At 38.0% G+C, this 19,331-nt stretch overlaps 1 protein-coding gene across 2 annotated transcripts in view; it reads left to right on the top strand.

Moving 5' to 3' along the window:
• LOC114263769 (serine carboxypeptidase-like 7) overlaps nucleotides 1-19,331 on the top strand; it is a 33,358-nt gene that overhangs the window by 5,102 nt on the left and 8,925 nt on the right. For both annotated transcript variants that reach the window (XM_082874024.1, XM_082874025.1), the window contains exons 6-9: nucleotides 2,073-2,110; nucleotides 10,104-10,202; nucleotides 10,827-10,913; nucleotides 11,218-11,370. In XM_082874024.1, the coding sequence (XP_082730150.1) occupies nucleotides 2,073-2,110; nucleotides 10,104-10,202; nucleotides 10,827-10,913; nucleotides 11,218-11,370 (377 nt within the window). The remainder of the gene's footprint in view (nucleotides 1-2,072; nucleotides 2,111-10,103; nucleotides 10,203-10,826; nucleotides 10,914-11,217; nucleotides 11,371-19,331) is intronic.

Below are 19,331 nucleotides of genomic sequence, written 5' to 3'. Positions count from 1 at the left end.
TTTTGGAAAGAATTGGGCCGAGCTGTGAGTTGGGCCCTGCGGCCCAAAGTGTGAAGGAATCGGTAAGAAGCCGTAATGTTATTTCGGCCCAGTAGAGGCATAGATACTCCGGTCCAGGAGAAGTGTAGTTATTCCGGCCCAGGAGATGTGTGGTTACTCCGGTTCAAGAATGTGTAAAGCAACTCCGGTCCGGTGGCAATTTGAAGTAAGTCCGGCCTTATATTTAGTCCGGTCGTGTCATAATTTGGTTAGCTCGGTCAGAACTTGCTACTTGGAAGTTTGATCTAAACACACCATGGTTGAACAGGGGAAAGCCGAGATAAGGAGTTGGAGGAGAAGACCGAGCTAAGGACAGTTCGGCCTTCTCTGTGGCTCTGCATAGCCAAGCTTATTTCGGTCATATAGTAGTTCGGCCAAAGTGGAAACCATCCCACTTGGTTTAAGCAGTGGGGGAGGGTGTAAGAGGATAAGCATTATCCTTAGGAGTATGAATCCTAGGAGGACTCTGCATGGAGAAATAAAAGTCCTACTAGGATTATGCCACTCGAAACCTATAAAAGCTCACAAGCACCACCTTGGAGGAGGTAATTGAACACAATTTTTTCTGAGAACATAGAGCTTTGTCTATTTGTCAAATTTTCTGACTTAGGCATCGGAGAGGTTTCCGGCACACACCCGCCGGCTAGCTCACGTTTGTGTTTTCAGGTGAGAAAGCGACGTCGTACGGAGGAGCGTGGACTTGGTCAACAGGATTATACGAGGAGAATTATTTCCTCCCCGTACAATATTAATAGGGAACCATCATAACTTAAGCATACTTGATAAAATTACCAAGCACATTCACTCTCATGGGTCACCCACACAGTGTATCACCCCTTGATCTGGATGTTACTCTGGGAAAAACACCTTGGAGATAACTTTATAAAACTTTACAAATCTATTAGTTCATTAAAATTACCACGCACATCCATTTATTTGAACAAAAATGTTTGAGACCCCCTTTCCCTCCCACCCCTTTTGACCCTCTTTCCCTCTCATTGGCCAGTTTTTCTTTTCTATTTTTTTTCTTTTCCTTCTCCTCTAGTCACCACCCGCCACATGTGTGTGGGGGTGGTGGGGGTGGTGATTGGAGGGGGTCTCTATCAATGCTCTTATTTGAATAATCAACGCCATGCGGTATCATTTGATAGGGAGGTCATTTTCGGTACCAACACTTATATATATATATTTTTTCATTTTCCTTATATATGAAGTATTCATGTTAGATACTTGACATATGAATACGTGGATAAGGAAACAAAATATGCATTTGACATTATTTTGGACTCAGTGTTACTGCAGTAGTCATAGTACTAACTGTTGTGAGCTTCTGTGGAACATTATTTCTAACCTATTTTGATAATCCAAATTGTTCATATTGTAAGGTTTGTTAAACATATTATCCATGTAAAAAATTAGGTTAATTAGATATCTATAACCCTATGATCAAGTTCTAATTATTGTTAAAAACTATCAAAATCAAGCTAACCATTCATTTTTTTCCAAACAAAAATGTGATCTCGTTGAGGGACTACAAATATCCAACTAATCTGATTCTTTTCATAAATAATCTACGTGACGGATCTTACAATATAAACGATTTGGACTATCCAAATAAGCCTAGGAAAAGTCACCACAGATGTAACAATGGCTACTAATATGGTTTGCTTACAACAGTAACCCCGGTTTCCATTCTTTTACTTTGAAACATTAAAGAAGTAAATTAACAGATATGATCTTTTTTGTCATGTCCCCTTGTCCTTGGATATGTGATCAGATGAATTGGACACATAAATACATATCCACACTAAACACCTTCATTTAACATAAATATATGCTGAATTTGTTATAAATAAATAGCAAGCATTTCAAAGTGGAAAATAGGACTGGCTAGCAATTTGAAGAAGGGATGGACGAATCAAGTGCAACATTCTCCTAAAATCATTTGGCTGGAAGGACAATATTATCGTAAAAAAGTGAAGGAAAACTCTATTTGCTCATGTTTCAAGTGTACTAACTATGTTGCAACGCAGGAAACGAAGCTGGCATTGAACCACTTATCAATCTGAAGGTTTGTCGCTCTTTATAGTGTAAATTACACCATTAGTCCTTGTAATTTAAGTGAAGTGTCATTTTAGTCCCTGTAGTTTCAATTTGAACAATTTAATCCCTACACTTTTAATTTTGTTGCAATGTGATCTCTCTGTTACATACCATTAGAATTTGTATCTAAAAAAGACCGTGTAAAACTGTTTATACCAAAAATGACCGCTCAATTGGATGATGCCACTTGGCGATAGTCATTCAAATAAATGAATGTTCATGGTAATTTTGGTAGACTTGGCAAGTTTGATAAAGCTACTCCTAAGGTGATTTTCTAGGAGAAATAGCCAAATTAGGAGCTGGCACGTGGCACTGGTGATCCATGAAAGTGAAAGTTCTTGGTAATTTTATCAAAATGCTTTTCAGATAATGGTGGTGATGGTTTCCTATTTTACAGGAATTAGTTAAGAGTTATTCTTCTATCAATATCTCCAGCAGAATGTGTTCCTAATATTTTTGGATATGGTTATTGACCATTATTCCATACCACCATAGAGCCATAATCTTGGGATTTGGTCTGGTGGTTATGACATATGTTATTCATGATCCAAAGACAAGAAGAATGTGGTAGAAACTATTCTTCCTACAAATTTGCAAATTCAGTAAATGTAAGAAATAATTCAACACATGTTTGAAATATTTGGGCCTCAGGACTTGGTAATAGGACACATGGCAGCCATAGAGCCAACCTAGCATCCTACTAAGCAAAGTGGCTAAGAAAATTTAGGAGGTCATTTGTAACTTGCAAGAGGAACCCAGTGGCTATTTGCAAGCTCAAGTTCAATGCATCGACACCAACTTAAATTAACAAAACACTCAACGACATCAGTGTCAATTTAGCCTTAGCATTTACCTTTAGTTCATCTTTAAGGTACATGTGCAATAGTTTAGTTGTTGGACATCAATGCCATTAACATCCATGTTATTGTAGATTAGTTTTGTCGTTTGTGGATGATTTTTCATATTTCAATTGTAATTACAAACTGTTGTAACTTAATTGCTTTTTACTTAAAACTATTTTTGTCACTTTGTGTATGTTCAATCCATTTGAGTACATTGAAGTTGACAGTTTCTTGTTTGTATTTCCTTCTGCTAACTTTTATTCCTATCTTATAACCCTTAGGAGATTTTAAGTCCTCTTCATCGAGGCGAGTAAAGAACTAGGAGGCTTTTATCCCATTGGCCCTTGCACAATCTCTTAATAACAAGACATATCCATTTTCACGTAGGCAATACTTTTCCATGGAACGCTCGCATCCTAAATCTCCTTACTTAGCCAAATTTTGTGCAAACATATTTTAGCATGTCTAGTGAAACCCCAAAGGAATTTAAGGGGCTGAATATGCCAATTTGTTATTATATCAATGCATTATCTTGAGTTGGAATTAGCAATCTGGCGTTTTAAAGAAGAAGTGCATTGGTGCGAAGATGAGATTGACAACTTAAAAAATGAGATTTATCTTATTGACAATGTAAAATGTCAACTTATTCCTGTATATTTTATATCTTCTATGGAAAATTACAATTGGGGGTACAAACAAAAAAGGCGATTAAACTATGAAATTCATTAGCTCATGGATGAAATTGATCATTTGGAGATGAAACTCAATATTTTCAACGTGATATAAACTATCTCCTTAAATGCCTTCTACATGAAGTGTCAGTCCTAATGAATTCAGTCATACAATGAGGGCAAGAGGGCATTTCAAAACTCCAAAATAGTAGGTTTAATTAGTCACCCTTATAATGTATGGAAGGACAAAGACTCCTTGTTGCAAAAGTAGATTTGCCTAAAGCACTAGCTGCTAACTTGTCATATCCTCCTAGAATGTATCAAGGATCTTCATCGAGAACTCCTATTCCAAAAGGACAAGACTTGGACACGATGGGGCATCCTTCTTGTAAGTTGCCAAAAGGGAGAGACGACCCCACTAATGGCTAGTTTGTTGTTCCACAATCTGGTACTCTAGAAGTGTCCCCAAAGGTGAATTCTTTTGACCCACCAACTATTGGATACCCATCTCCCATGGGATTCTATCAGGCTTCATCATTTCATCACCCAATCCAAGGAAAGAGCGGTAAAGACAAGTGTTAGGAGAGCATCTTCTTTATAGGCCGTCAGGAGGTAAAGACAACCCACCAATGATCAAGTCTACAATAAAAAAACCTACCCATAATCTTATGAACTTGGTAAGAGAAAGAGATAATAATCTTTGATTACAACTCAATTTTCAAAAGTGAGGAGAAAAGATGTAGATAGGAGATCAAGCCTTGAGTCAACTTTGAAATCAAGTCAAAAGTCAAACTTGAGGTAAGCCAAAATAAAGGCCTAAAAAGTAGTCAGGAGATCCAACAATTTGTTTCTCACGAAAGGGCACAAGGGGGACAAAATGAAGTTGGAGAATTTGAGGATATTTTGCATAGGGAGCATGATATCATTGAAGGTGATGAATAACCTCTTTCTCTTCCTCTATCAGATGAAGACCTTTTCGACAACTCCCAAAATGCCAAAAGCATTACGTGCATGTGCCAACTTTTGGTTTTGTACATGAAAACTTACATCCACATTGGGTTTGTAGGGCACTTCAAAAGAGAATACTATTCACATGGCTTATACAAAATAAGAAGGTGAGTGCAAGAAGTCTCAAGTCACACGAATATTTTCATAAGCCAAACAAACATCTCCATTCGTTCAAATTGATTCATCAAAAAACTCAAAGGAGGTGTTGAAGGAAGCAAAGTGTATAAATCAAGTAAGAGAGTTCAACTTATAATAAATTTGGCTATTTGAAGAAAAATAACAAGTTGTCTCATATTGAAGACACGAATCAAAGTTTTGGCCTTTTAGAATGTTTGAGAAGGCCCAATATCTTTTGCAAGCCTAACAAGTACTTTAGGCTTTGTAGCCCAATGAATAGGCCTTACAGTTTAGTAGACGTTTCACGCAAGAGTTTTGGCTTTTTAGAATGTCAAAAAAGGCCTAATAGAAGTTTCAAGTCTAAGCAACATTTCAAACGTTCTAGCACATTGAGCAGGCCTCCTTAGAGTATGTTTGGAGTTTCACTTAGAAGAATTAGATGTCCACTTCAACCTTATTTTGTAAGGAACTCACCCAAGCTTGGTTGAGAGAAACGAGAACGAAAGAGTTCAGCTATTGATTTGTGAATGCCTAAGCTTGGATAAGGAGGTCAACGGTCATGGTGTATACTTAAGAGGCATTCAAAATTTAGAAGGGTTTGATGAAGCCTTGTTAGGCCTGCAGAAGGTAGTTGAGAATGTCTTGATGAAGGCATATCAAGTCTGCAAGAACTAATTCAAAAGGTTTGATAAGGATTCAGAAGATCATGATGAAGTCTTGTCAAATTTGCGAGAGGTAATCCAAAATGACTGACAAATCTGTAAGACTTAATCCAAAAGGTCTAGTAAAGATGCAGAAGTACTTGTTGAGTGTCATTTCTGGAGATCTTAATAAAAGCATATTGGAGAGACCCCAATTTTTACTAGCCTTAAGACTTGGGCGTTCCGTGAAGAGCTTCCGATGATGAAAGCAAAGATCAGTTCAAGCACAAGTCATAGATGAAGAGAGATGAACATTCCTATACACATTTTGGCCTAAGAGTTTTCCATACCTTCAAACCTATTTTTCAAAATGATTTTCGTAAGGTAAGTGATACCTTCTCATTGTTTCGGCTATTTCCAAAGTTATGTTTTCTAAAAAGTATTTATTTATTTTTCAGAAAGGTGAGCTTAGAAAGCCGGAATGAGTGAGAAGATGAGGAAACATTATGGGAAAAGTGTGGCTGGGCGGGATGTGATCGGTCGGACAATTTTTTAGAAACAAGACGGACAACTTTGGCAAGGATAAACATGATTGGAGTACTTCTTTCTAAATACCCTTTTTGCTTTGACACATTTTTTCGAGAAAAACACAACGAACCACTTTAGGCTAGCCATACAAATTTTTGTTTGCCTAAGTCCACCAACAATTGCCTAATAGATTTCTCATGAGGTGTCCCCTAGCATCTTGGAATATGCCATCCAGATCCTTGAGGCCCAAATGGCATATTCTAAGCATCCCAAGCCTATATAATCATTCATTTTTGGAGGGGTGAGGGGTTGGTGAATTTTTTTTAAAAAAATTTGTTGATTCTAGGTTTAAATCTAAGGAACATTGAACTTTACACATACCTAAGATACCTATACACTTGGAGTCTCTTCTTTATCATTTGGCTTAAAGATTTGGAGCTAGAGATCTTCATCAGCTTGAGGAAGCTTGGATTGGTGTTTGTAACCAACTTAGGCCCTATCTCTGCTAGCTTTGGACGTAATCTTTACTTCCATTTTATTTCATCTTCTATCCCTTTTCCTCTCTTTTTGAAATCTTCTTGAGATGTTAAGATGGTTGTTGGGCTATTGTTGATAGATTAGTTGGATCCTCTCTTTCTCTACCCATTTTTTGTAGTAATTTAGGCCTGTATAGAGACTTTGGCCAGGTCCAACTTGTTTTTCTTGCTTTATTATGGGTTAGAAGCCCGAGCATGGTTTCCTCTATGAGAATGGTCTAATTCTCCTCTCTCATTATCTATTTTTAGGGATTTGGGTAGTTTATACCCTTATTCATGTGTTTGAGGGGTAAAATCCCTCCATTCTCATTAGAGTTTGTTTCATTTTATTACTTTATTGATTTTTGTTGCTATAGAAAGCTAGGTAAGGTTTTCTCTATGAGAATAAATGGGATCTCCCCCCTCATCACTCTTTTTCATGAATTTGGGTAGTTTATACCATTTTTCATGTGTTAGAGCGTAAGAGTCTCTCTATCCTCGTCGGAGCCTTGTTTATTTTATCGTTTCATTGATTTTGATGTTATAAAAGCATAATCACGACTTTCTTTAGAGAGAACGAGTTGATTCTCCCCTCTCCCTACTCTTTTTCATGGATTTGGGTAATTTTTACCATTTTCTATGTCTGAGGGGTAGAAGCTCCTCACTCTCACTAAGGTGCCTGTTATTGCCTTGATTTTCCAAGCTTTAATCATTATTATTATCTTGAAAAACCCAAGCATAGTTTCCTCCACAAGGATAGATTGAACCTACCCTCTCAAACCTCTTTTTCATGGATTCAGGTAGTTCATAATCAAATGTGTTGAAACATGTTTCTTTTCTCTCTACGCTCTCTCTCTCTCTCTCTCTCTAGTTTTAAGTTTATTTATTTTGCTTTGATTATTGAGTTGTCATGATGGTATTCACATGATTAAATTAGGATCATGTATCCGAGCCCAAATAATTATGTTTTGGTAAATATCGTTATGTGGTATGCTTTCCTTGGTGATTAGCTTGTCATCTCAGTTGTGATTAGGCCCGTAAGATTTATTCCATGTGTGTGTTTGCATTTTGTAGATTATCGTATCTAGGATCGTGCATCTTTTCTAACCATTTTGTTTTATGTCACACTCGGCTAGAGTACCCAGTGAGTCTCCTTTTTATTCCATTGCATATCATCCCCTGGATTATGGCATCTAGGATCATGTATGGATTTCTAAGCCCTTACACTCATGACATGTTGCAGAGGGGTACTAAGTGAGCCTTGCCCCTTTCTATTGCATCCTGTATGTGTTTGCTCTTTATTATGTCTAGCATACTACCATAAGGCTACGTACTTATGTGATATATCTTGATGATTGTTCGTTGCGTGGATGCCTTATTTCCCAAGTTGGAATGATTATTATCTCTTCCCACGTTAGTTGTCTCATATTTTTATGAGATTTCTACTTCCAAACCCTTTTCAAATCGCGAGCGATTAGAGTATTCTAATGTAGGTGATCTGATCTATACTTGTGTGTTTCACATAGTAAACATAGCACTAATAATTGGGTTATACGATCATATTGTGTTAATAATTCTTATATCAAGAACTAATAGAGGCGAATCTTTGATCGGGTGAGTGGGAGTGCTCAATTAATGATATTTCCCCCCTCATACCTATACTCCCAAACTAAATCCGTGTCTAATGTTTGATTTACATTTAGCACTTACGTTTGATAAGTGGATTTTTATCGGATATGCTAAATCTAGACCATTCGCTCGTATCTCACATTGCACCCCCGATTGATCCCACACATCGTGAGCGAGACATCAGGCAAGTTGCCTGAAGAAGTGTACAGCTACTGGGACCTCCCTTTTCAGATCTCCACACTTAAAAAACGATTCCAGAAGTGGAAATCAATCAAATGTCTCCTCTTAATTGAACATTATAGAGGAAACATTTGAGGGAAATATTGTTTGCCCCGAAAATGACCGCCTAATCAGATGATGCTAGCATTCAAACAAATGAATATTCATGGTAATTTAAGTAGATTTGGCAAGTTTGATAAAGCTACCCCTGAGGTGATTTTCTAGGAGGAATAGCCAAATTAGGAGATGACACATGGCGCTTGTGATCTATGAAAGTGAAAGTTCTGGGTGATTTTATCTAAGTGCTTATCTGATAAGGGTGGTGATGGTTTCCTATTTTATAGGAATTAGTTGAGAGATATTCTTCTTTCAATACCTCCAACAAATTTGGTTAACTGGATGCTAGGTTGGCTCTATGGATGCTAGGTTGACCCAACGGCTATAAAAGCCCAAATAAGCACAAGTAAGCCAGGAACAAGCTCCTACACTGTCTGGCTTGTTCCTGGTTAAAAAAGGCCAAATAGTTTAGAAGGTTGACCCAATGGCTATAAAAGGCCATTTACAAGCACAAGTAAGTTCAAGGCATTGACACTAACTCAAAACAAAAATAAAATAAAATAAAATAAAATAAAATAAAACACTCAACGACATCAATGTCAATTTAGCAGTAGTTCATTTTTAAGGCACATGTGTCGTAGTTTAGTTGTTAGGCATCAATGTCATTGACATCCATGCCATTTTAGATTACTTTTGTCATTCATGGCTGATTTTTCTTATTTCAATTATGATTACAATCCGTTATAAGTCAATTGTTTTTTTATTTAAACATGTTTTTGTCACTTTTTGTATGTTCAATCCATTTTAGTACATTAAGGTTGGCAGTTTATTGTTTTTGTTTCTGTTTCCTTTGACCAACTTTTCTTCCTAATTTACAACCTTTAGGAGATTTTAAGTCTTCTTCATTGAGGTGAGTAAAGATCCAAGAGGCTTTTATTACCTTGGGGCTTGTACAATCTCCTAAAAAGAAGTCAGATCCATTTTCATATAAGCAATACTTTGTCTTGGCAAGCCCACATCCCAAACCTCCTTGCTTAGACAATTTTTGTGCAAACAAAAACTAGAGAGACCAATGTGAAATTCAAAACAAACTACAAGGACTATCAGTGTAATATATTCATTACATTGGTGGTCTTTATTGTTTGTTTTAAGTTTTGTACATGATTTTTTCCATTCAAAATATTAACAACGCATGACCACGGGACCACATTGCAACAAAATTAATAGTATAAGGACCAAATTGTTCAAATTAAAACTAGGGTTATTTCAATAAAGACCCCTAACTTATTTGAGCCCCTAAGCTATAAAAGGATGCAAATGGACCCTCTAAATTGTTGAGAAATATCACTTTGTCCCTCTACACTATAAAAGTGTACAAATGAACCCTCTAAACTATAAAAACATACAAATTGGACCCCCTAACGAAAGGGGTCAGAGTAAAACACACCAATAATTTGAGGAATCCATTTGTGCACTTTTATAATTTAGGGGTAAAGTGATATTGCACAATATAGGAGGGATCCATTTGTGTGATTTTATAGTTTAGGGTGTCAAAGTGGGACTTTTCAATAGTTTAGGGGGTCTCTTTCTAAAAAACCCTTAAAATTACAAGGACCAAAATGAAATTTCATTCAAACTAGAGGGACCAGTCGTGTAATTTATCCTTTCAAAGTTTGTTTTTAATGCTTTACAAATTTACAAAGTGTTTTTGTTGTGGTTCTGAAATGGTTTCAGGGATACTTACTTGGCAACCCATTAACAACTCCAGATGATAGAAATTATGCAATCCCATTTGCACATGGAATGGGACTTGTTTCAGATGAACTCTACAAGGTGCTTTACTACTTTGAAATGAATCCCGTTCCTCTCTTTCCAAAATCCACTCAAATATCATGCATAATGTTATTTCATTAGCTATGATAATAAATCACAACTGTCCCAAAAACTTATATGGTAAAAAATACCCCCCAATCACATGTGACCTCATACTACAACAAATAAGAGTTTTAGGAATGAAATTTATTTTATTTATTTTTATTTTTATCTCCAAAAGGGAAAATTTTGTTGCAAAAAACACTTGGTGACCAATTCATGTATTCGCAAGAATAGTCGTTAAAATGTTGTCCCAAAAAGTCAAAAAAAAAAAAATTAAATTGTCGCTAATAAATGCACTTTTAAGGAAAAAAAAAATATAATAATGATACTTTTGGTAAAAAAAATATTTCATCCCTAAAATCCTGAAGTTTTGTCTCTAAAACCTTAATTTATTGCAATGAATTGTCACAAAAACTAATATAGTCGAACTCTTCCTAATCACGTGCGACTATTTCATTCGTAGAGAAAAATAGACAAAATAGATTGATTCCCCAATGGCAAAGATAAGGAGAGAGAACATATTTGAATCCATGACCTCCTAAAAGCAATCTTGTTCCTTATTTCTTTTTATTCTTTTTTCAGTCATTGCAGAGAAGTTGTCAAGGAGAGTATTTCAATATAGATCCCAGCAATGCACGGTGTTTGCAGGATTATCAAGCTTACTCTCAGGTAAATAAAATGATATCAGCAATGCTAGGTGTTATGAAAAACCTTTCATGAAAATAATCATGAAAGCTTTGTGACCTTTGGATTACACTTAGAATAAAGCACCACACACTAATCAAGGTAATCCAAAGATCATAAATCTTTCATGATCATTTTTAATGAAAAAATTTTCTTGTTCCCTAACTTTTCTAAAATGATATATATATATATATATATGTTATAGTCTGTTCTACAAACCTTTCCATTATCTTATTTTGTGCCTTACTTAGATACTAAGCTAATAAAAATTCATTATTTGCATTTGCAGTGTATTGATGGACTTTACCGTAATCAAATTCTGGAACCATCATGTGGTTTTGCTTCTCCAAAGCCACAAGAATTGTTTAGTGATAGAAGATCTGTCAATGAGAAAAACATAGAGCCTGTTGTTCGTCAACCATCACCCTGTGATTCGAGTTCTGTAAGCCTTCCTAATTCCATTAATTTGGTCCCAATATAGACTTAGCATGGTATATCAATTACAATAAAAAAAATAAAAAATAGTGGTAATATGCTATGCATTACGAAAAACTAATGGATCAAATTTTGATATTCAATCGGATTTGTATAAGCTATCTTCTTTTTTAGATTTAAAATTTTATACCAATGCTGAATTATACTTAAATAGTTTTTGTTTTATGACTTTTAAACATTAGAAGATGTGTTATCAATTTTACACATTTTGTAATGAAGGAGCTAGGTCGTTTCATTTTTTTTATCAGCAAAGAAAAATTTCATTTAACAGCATGAAATTAAAGGTACAGGAAGATGACATGTATCGAAAGAGGTTCGGAAGTATAAAAATACCCCTAATACTGCTATACGCATCCATACAACCAACCCCTATGCCTCTCAATTTTTTAAACAAAAAAGTTAAGAAGAACTTAACTAGAAAATTAAAATACATGAAACCACACATAATCAACCCACCAAAACACCCAAACCAAACTAAAAAATAAACTAAACCAAAACACCCAAAGCAGCACGAACCACACCAAAACAACATCTAATCAACAAACCACCCCTCTGCCAAGGCCCACTCCTCTGTTGCTACAACTCCCAAAGCCCTCATGCCTCTGCTGCACCAACAACCCACGCCTCTACTGTTACAACCACTCCTGAGCTGCTGCCCACGTCACCCCTAGCTGCTGCAACTCCCACCTCCCAATGCCCACACCATCGAGAATACTCCATAGCCACCACCAGGAGACTCGATGCTGCGGCAACTCCCCTACTGAAGACAGAACAACACCCACTGATCATCGCCCACCAGGTCTTCTTCTTGCTCACACCCGAACTACTCACACCCAAAACCACGCCTAAGCCTCTGCTGCAGCCCACGCCTATGCTGCTGCAGCTCCACTCCCGGATAACGTCCTAACGGCTGAGGCTGATAGAAAATCTTTGGACAGATCTTCTATCTCACACCGCGGATCCACACACCCACCGAACACCGACCACCCGCTGGGACACCTCCATATAAATGGAAGTTCACCCCTCAAACTCTCACGCGAGAAGGAATGCTTGAGTGACAACTGGACAGAACTGGATCGCCTACGACACTCATGTTTCTGCCCAAACAGAGCTTCAATACTTCTCCACCAAACTGAACCAGAGAGCACCCCTCAAGCTCCTACTCGCCAGAAAGCGCTCGAATGAAAGTCGTGAACGGCCCCTGATGCATCAGCAGTAACGGCGCCTCTGCTGCAGCCCACACCTATGCTGCTGCAGCTCCACTCCCGGATAACATCCTAACTGCCGAGGCTGATAGAAAATCTTTGGACAGATCTTCTATCTCACACCGCGGATCCACACACCCACCGAACACCGACCACCCGCTGGGACACCTCCATACAAATGGAAGTTCACCCCTCAAACTCTCACGCGAGAAGGAACGCTTGAGTGACAACCGAACAGAACTGGATCGCCTACGACACTCATGTTTCTGCCCAAACAGAGCTTCAATACTTCTCCACCAAACTGAACCAGAGAGCACCCCTCAAGCTCCTACTCGCCAGAAAGCGCTCGAATGAAAGTCCTGAACGGCCCCTGATGCATCAGCAGTAACAAGGTTGAATCGCAAACCCAACGGCCCCTGGAGAAAACCTGGACGACCCCCGCAGCAACATAAAACACGCCTAGGTGGGGAAAATGAGGGATTCAAGTTTATTTAAAGAAAAAACAAACAGGCAAACGCCGAAAGCGAGCTAGGCCAGCCGACCGCCATAGCCAAAGGCGGCGGCCGGCCAGCCCAAACAGAGGCCGGGGAGGGAGGTTTTTAGAGAGAGATTTGTTAGAGAGAGAGAGATTTTCAAATCTTAGTTATGGAAATGTTCTTTGAAGTTTAGTTAGGTTCCAGGTCATTTCATTTGGCATTGGCTTTTTACCAACTTTTTTTTTTTTTTTTTACTTTTCTCATCTTTAGTGAATTTATAAAAAATAAAAATAAAAATAAAAATCTTTAAATTTTAGAATCTACACGATTAGATGAACCAAAAAGTAAATAAATAAATAAATTTGAAAAAAAATTCAATAAAAAAAAAGAAGTAAAAATAGTTGGCCTTCTTTTTTTTTCTGGGGTCTTCATTGACGTTTTTGAATTTTGATTTTTTTTATATATTTTAATTTTTAGATTATTCCACAAAAAAGGTTTAGAAAAAAATTATAACTTTTTCAAGTGAATGCCAAACATCTTAGTGAGACTAATCAGGTCAAATTGAAGATCTTCAAAGAAACGGAAAAAAAAAAAAAAAAGTTTTGTCCATTGCACAGATGCGAGAGGCCTGTGGGTCCCACAACTGGCCTTATGGATGTTGTTGGAACCACAAGCCTCTCACAATAGAAATTAGACAACCTAATGCACTAAAAATATAGTGATTCTAGTTTAGACTTGACCCATTTGATGTTCGGGATCTGGGTTTCATTGTCTTATATGGTTGTTCATGTCTTATTTTTTCCTTATTCCTAATTGAGTTTGGCTATCAGATTATCATTGTCGTGTTTGGAACAGGTTTGGAGTTAGTCTTTTCAAAACTATACTGCTAGAATTTTGCTTGTTTGCTCGAGCGACGCTTCTTATGCTCAAGCGGTCTTTTACAGTATGCAAAACTACTGAAAGTTTGATATCTGCGCTTGAGTGACATTTATTTCACTTGAGTGAAATTTTGCAGGTTTGAACTACTGGGAGGGTGCATTGCGTGCTCGAGCGACCATTCTTGCGCTTGAGCGGTCTCACTTATTGTGTCTGGTCGCTCGAAGTCACATTTTTGGGCCACCTTTTCATCTTTCTTTCTTTCTCTAAACTTTCTAAAAACCCTAAGTTAAGACCCTCTCTCTCTAAAACTCACATTCTCTCTACAAATACACATAGATCCATTGATATTTTCATCCGTGTCCCTTTGACAAAAATGTAGAACACTCCGAGAGCTTCCTTTTGATTGGAGCAAAGTTGGGTTTCAGCATTATTGAAGTTTCTCCATTCCTTCTCTTGTCTTCTAAGCTTGAGGTAGATATTCTCCATATTTTCTTATGATTTTTAGTTATTTGCTATTTCTAAAACAATATTGTGATTTGGGGATTTTTGGACAAATCTAGGGTATTAAGTTAAAAATCAAAAGATAGGTTTTCAAATGGATTCTTGGAAATGGTTATGGTATTGTAAATGAGGATGAGTTATGATAAAATAGTGCGCTTTATCCTGGGGATTGATTTATAAAGAAAAGTGGGTTTTGCCATAAAGATTTCAAATGTTGATTTTGTAAGGATAAATGGAATTGATATTGGAAATGTGGAATTGGAATGACGTTGATGAGGATGGCGGAGTTGGATATATATCATCACTCCCATCTTGAGATTTTTGGAAAGTTTATCTTTATGGAAATTATTTATCTGTTTAGAGATATCTATTTCGGGCTATCGGTGGCGGATAGCTATGATTATTGTAGAAATTGCATAAGAATTAGGAGAATTGAAACTATTTTCTCATCCATTGTATTGTGCATTGTTACATATTTAACATATTTGAAAATGTTGTTGTTTTGAGAAAAATGTGTGAATACCTTGGTGAATCTGGGTATGAGTGTAGTTGTGGTATTATGTTGGCTGAAATGTCCTTTGTGAAAGTCCAAAAACCCGATGGTTAGGTGTCAGGCCTTCCAGTTAATACTGATGAAAATGACAAATCGGTAGTGCTTGTAGCCTACTTGCAGACACGTCCCAGAGATTCACAATGTTGTATTCATTGCCCTATTTTCTATTATAAAGGAAATGATATAATGAATTGAGATATAAACTTGGCATTACACGGTTTTGGAAAAGAGAAATAAAAATGTTTGGCACGGGCATTGCATATGCATTCACCTTATAATATTGTTAAGATTTATAAATTGTGTTGTAGTATCTCTATTGGACTTTGGATCACCCTATGTGGGAAAAACCATATTCAGGTATTAATGATATGCCTTCGCCAAGGCAATAGCATGGGAGGTCTTTGAGCTTAAGGCTTCATTTTGCGTGTTATTGTATTTATTTTATGCAAGCCAAGGACTTTAATTGTATTGGGTTTAAATCTGTTTTGCTGTAACCAGGAATTGTCTTGGAAAGTTGTAAGCCTTCAGGGCATTTCTTATTTGTTTTAAATCTTATTTCATATCTTTAATTTGTAACACAGGCTATAGATTCAGGGCTAGGACTTATGAATATATAATTGCATGTGCTACTTTTTGTACCACGGGACTATATGAAATGTAAAGGTTATTGTCTTCAGTATGGTATTGTTATTTATTAATATTGTGGATGGTCCTAGTGTAATTATTTCGAAGCATTACAACTTGGTATCAGAGTGTACGAGTTTGATTACTTTGGGTACATGGGAAATGATTCTTACCACAATGGGTTTATCTCGCTTGATAGAGATATTTGTATGTATGGTATGCTATGTGATAAAATGTTTATGTGGGTAAATGGATATGGAATTTTATTTCTAAGATGTTGATTGGATCTACAAGTTTCTAGAAGTCCAGTTAGAAGAGCATTTGATCACTACTATTTCTAACTGGAACTTTGGCAATGTCACAGGACGATCATTATATGTGACTACGTGCTTATGTGGAGTGAATTAATTATTGTCCATTGCTTTAGGACACGAGTGAGTTAGTTTCGACACATTTGTAAATGTGCTAATCTCTGCTGTTACCTTCATTAGGATGTCAGGATGTGGACGTGGTGGTAGTAGGCATGGCAGGCCTAGATGGTAGGAGGTGCCTTTACCGAAAGAAATTTTGGTGCCGGAGGAAGGGGTTGGTCAAACAAGTGTGGTCGAACCAGTTAGTTAGTAGGTCATGAATGCTTTGGCCCGTGAAATGGCCAGAATCTTGTGGGAATCCATGGACATTCTTAGAGCTGAGAATCAAGTCCAGGCACAAGTAACAGGGACAAGGCCATCTTTCTTGAAGAGGGACTTCTTCCGGTCTAATCCAGATGAGTTTTTAAAGGATCTGAAGGAGCCATTGAAGACAGATGAGTGGTTGAAGTAAATGGTGAAGACATTCGAGATGCTTGGCATCGATGACTATGGGTTGAGGGTGACTTTGACATATTTCCAGTTGAAGGGAGATGCGGGTCATTGGTGGAAGTTTGTATGGGGGCGCATTAGGGTGACTTGGGAGGCCTTTGTCAAAGCCTTCCAACACAAGTTTTTGCCTCCCGCTATGAGGGAGAAGTTAAGGGAGTAGTTCTTGAAGCTCAAAAAGTTGAACACACTGGTGGCCGAGTTTGAGGCTACCTTCACTAGTTTATCAAGGTTTGCACTAGAGCTTGTGGCGACGGAGGAACGCTATTGCTTGGAGTTTGAGAAGAGGTTAAGGACCTGACTCCTTTTCAAGGTGGCCGCATCTATAATTAGGGATTACAGTCATCTTGTGGAGGCGGTAGCTCACTTAGAGACCGCGATTTAGACCGAGGAGGAGATGATGAGAGGTTCGAGGTGGAGGAGTCAGAAGGTTCAAGGAGAGACTCGAGACAGAAAGAGACAGAGGGGTTCCAACCCACAGTAGTCCCAGGAAGCACAGTCTAGGTCCATTTTTCCAGTACCAAGTTCGAGTTAAGTGTGGCCAGCTAGGTCACAAGTCGGTAATTTGCCCACAAAAGGGATGAGGGCAATAGTCTACACCGTCTGCGGTTCGTTCTCAAAGCCAGAATCAGGGAAGAGGGTAGCTGCCTACCTGTTATTAGTGTGGGCAGTTAAGGCATGTGTTGACGTTTTGTCCTCAGTCGAGTGGCACCTCTGGTACATCTGGCCAGAGGCAGACCTAGAGCCATCAGCCTGCATAGTCAGCAAAGCCTCAAGGGCCAATTAAGGGGCCTCTTCAACTTAATCTATGCAGTAGACTTATGCTTCGAGGGGTGAGCAAGTAGAGTAGAGAGCTACAGGGCGTGTGTATACTGTTACCACGCCAAATTTAGTGCCAGTGCCTTTGGTAGTGAGAGGCAACTTCTTGTTGTGTACTTCTATTGCCAATGTATTGATTAATACAGGTGCATCCCATTTTTTTTATCTTGTCTGCATTTGCATTGACATTTGGCTTAGAAGTGGCTAGGTTAGTATCTCCACTCAGGGTAGAGTCACCAGTCGGTGGTGAGGTTGTGTTGGGCCAGGCGTGCCGGGGTTGTGAAATAGAGGTTGTCGATCGCCGACTTTCTTTTGCATTTGTGTTGATTGATATGTCAAGTTTTGATATTATATTAGGTATGGATTGGTTGTCATCCTATTGGGCTGTTATAGATTGTTACCATTAGAGGGTTACTGTATGTATCTTGAGTGGTGATTGTTTTTATTTCTTAGGGGACAGAGTTGATAGAGCCTTGTTTCCAGTGTGTGATCCGCGTGGTCGGGGCAAGCTTAGTCTCCTTCTTGCTACATTCTTGGGTATTGAGAGTGATATAACCCTAGTTGAGTTACCGTAGGTAGTTTGTGAATACCCAAACGTCCTTCCTGAGGGTCTCACTGTGGGATTGAGTGTCTGGCACAACACCAATTTACATGGCACCGTATAGATTTGCGCCCGCCGAGTTCAATGAGTTGAAGATTCAACTCCAAGAATTACTAGATAAAGGCTTTATATTCCCTAGTACTTTGCCTTGTGGAGCACTGGCTCTCTTTGCCAAGAAGAAGGATGACACATTGTGACTTTGTATAGATTATCGGAAGTTGAACCGGGTAACTGTTAAGAACAAGTACCCAATGCCTCGTACAAATAATTTGTATGACCAGTTAAAGGGGTCTTGTTGCTTTTCTAAGATAGACTTGAGATCGGGTTATCACCAATTGAGAGTGAAGAAGGAGGATATCCAGAAAATGACATTACGTACGCGGTATGACCATTATGAGTTCCTGGTGATGCATTTTGGATTGACCAATGCACCACCCTTGTTTATGGATTTGATGAACTGGATCTTTTGTGAGTTCCTAGATCATTTTGTGGTTGTCTTTGTTGATGACATTTTGATTTACTCACTCTCTGAGGAGAAGCATGAGGAACACTTGCGGATTGTGCTTGAGTTACTTAGAGCCCACAGGTTGTATGCTAAGTTCTAGAAGTGTGAATTCTAGTTGAAAGAAGTGAAATTCTTAGGTCATGTGGTATCCGGGGATGGGGTGACTGTAGATTCTTTCAAAATAGAAGCAATAAAAGATTGGGAACAACCTAAGAATGCCTTTGAGATTCAAAGTTTTTTATGGTTAGCCAGGTATTACTATTGTTTTGTTAAGGATTTCTCTAGGTTAGACTCACCTTTGACTAGACTGACGAGGAAAGGAATTAAGTTTGTATGAAGTGAAACTTGTGAAAAGTCATGCCAAGAACTTAAGTTTAGACTTACTGCTGCTCTAGTGTTGATTGTTCTAGAGAGGGGTTCGGGCTATTCAGTGTATTGTGATGTGTCTCGGGAAGGTTTTGGGATGTGTCTTGATGCAAAAGGAGAAGGTAGTAGCCTATGGCTCACGTCAGTTAAACACACACAAAGAGAAACTATCAAACTCATGATCTAGTGCTAGCAGCAGTCATCTTTGTCTTAAAGATTTGGAGACATTATTTGTATAGTGAGAGGTTTGAGGTATTCTCCAATCACAAGAGTTTGAAGTATCTATTTTCACAGAAGGATTTGAATCTGAGGCAGAGAAGGTGGATGGAGTTTATAGAGGATTACGATTTTGAATTGCATTACCATTCTCGGAAAGCCAACATAGTGGTTGATGCTTTGAGTAGGAAGCCCTTTAGCAGTGTAGCTAGTATTGTCATTCGGGAATAGGAGATGTTGGGCACTATTGGCGAGTTCGACTTGCATCTTGGTGAGTCCATTGAGTCGGCAATTTTGTTTACTGTA

The sequence above is a fragment of the Camellia sinensis genome, chromosome 6, assembly GCF_055761805.1.
Source record: "Camellia sinensis isolate YWXY chromosome 6, ASM5576180v1, whole genome shotgun sequence".
Classification (NCBI taxonomy): domain Eukaryota; kingdom Viridiplantae; phylum Streptophyta; class Magnoliopsida; order Ericales; family Theaceae; genus Camellia; species Camellia sinensis.
Note: the sequence above shows the minus strand (reverse complement) of the source record. Positions and strands in the feature narration are given on the sequence as shown.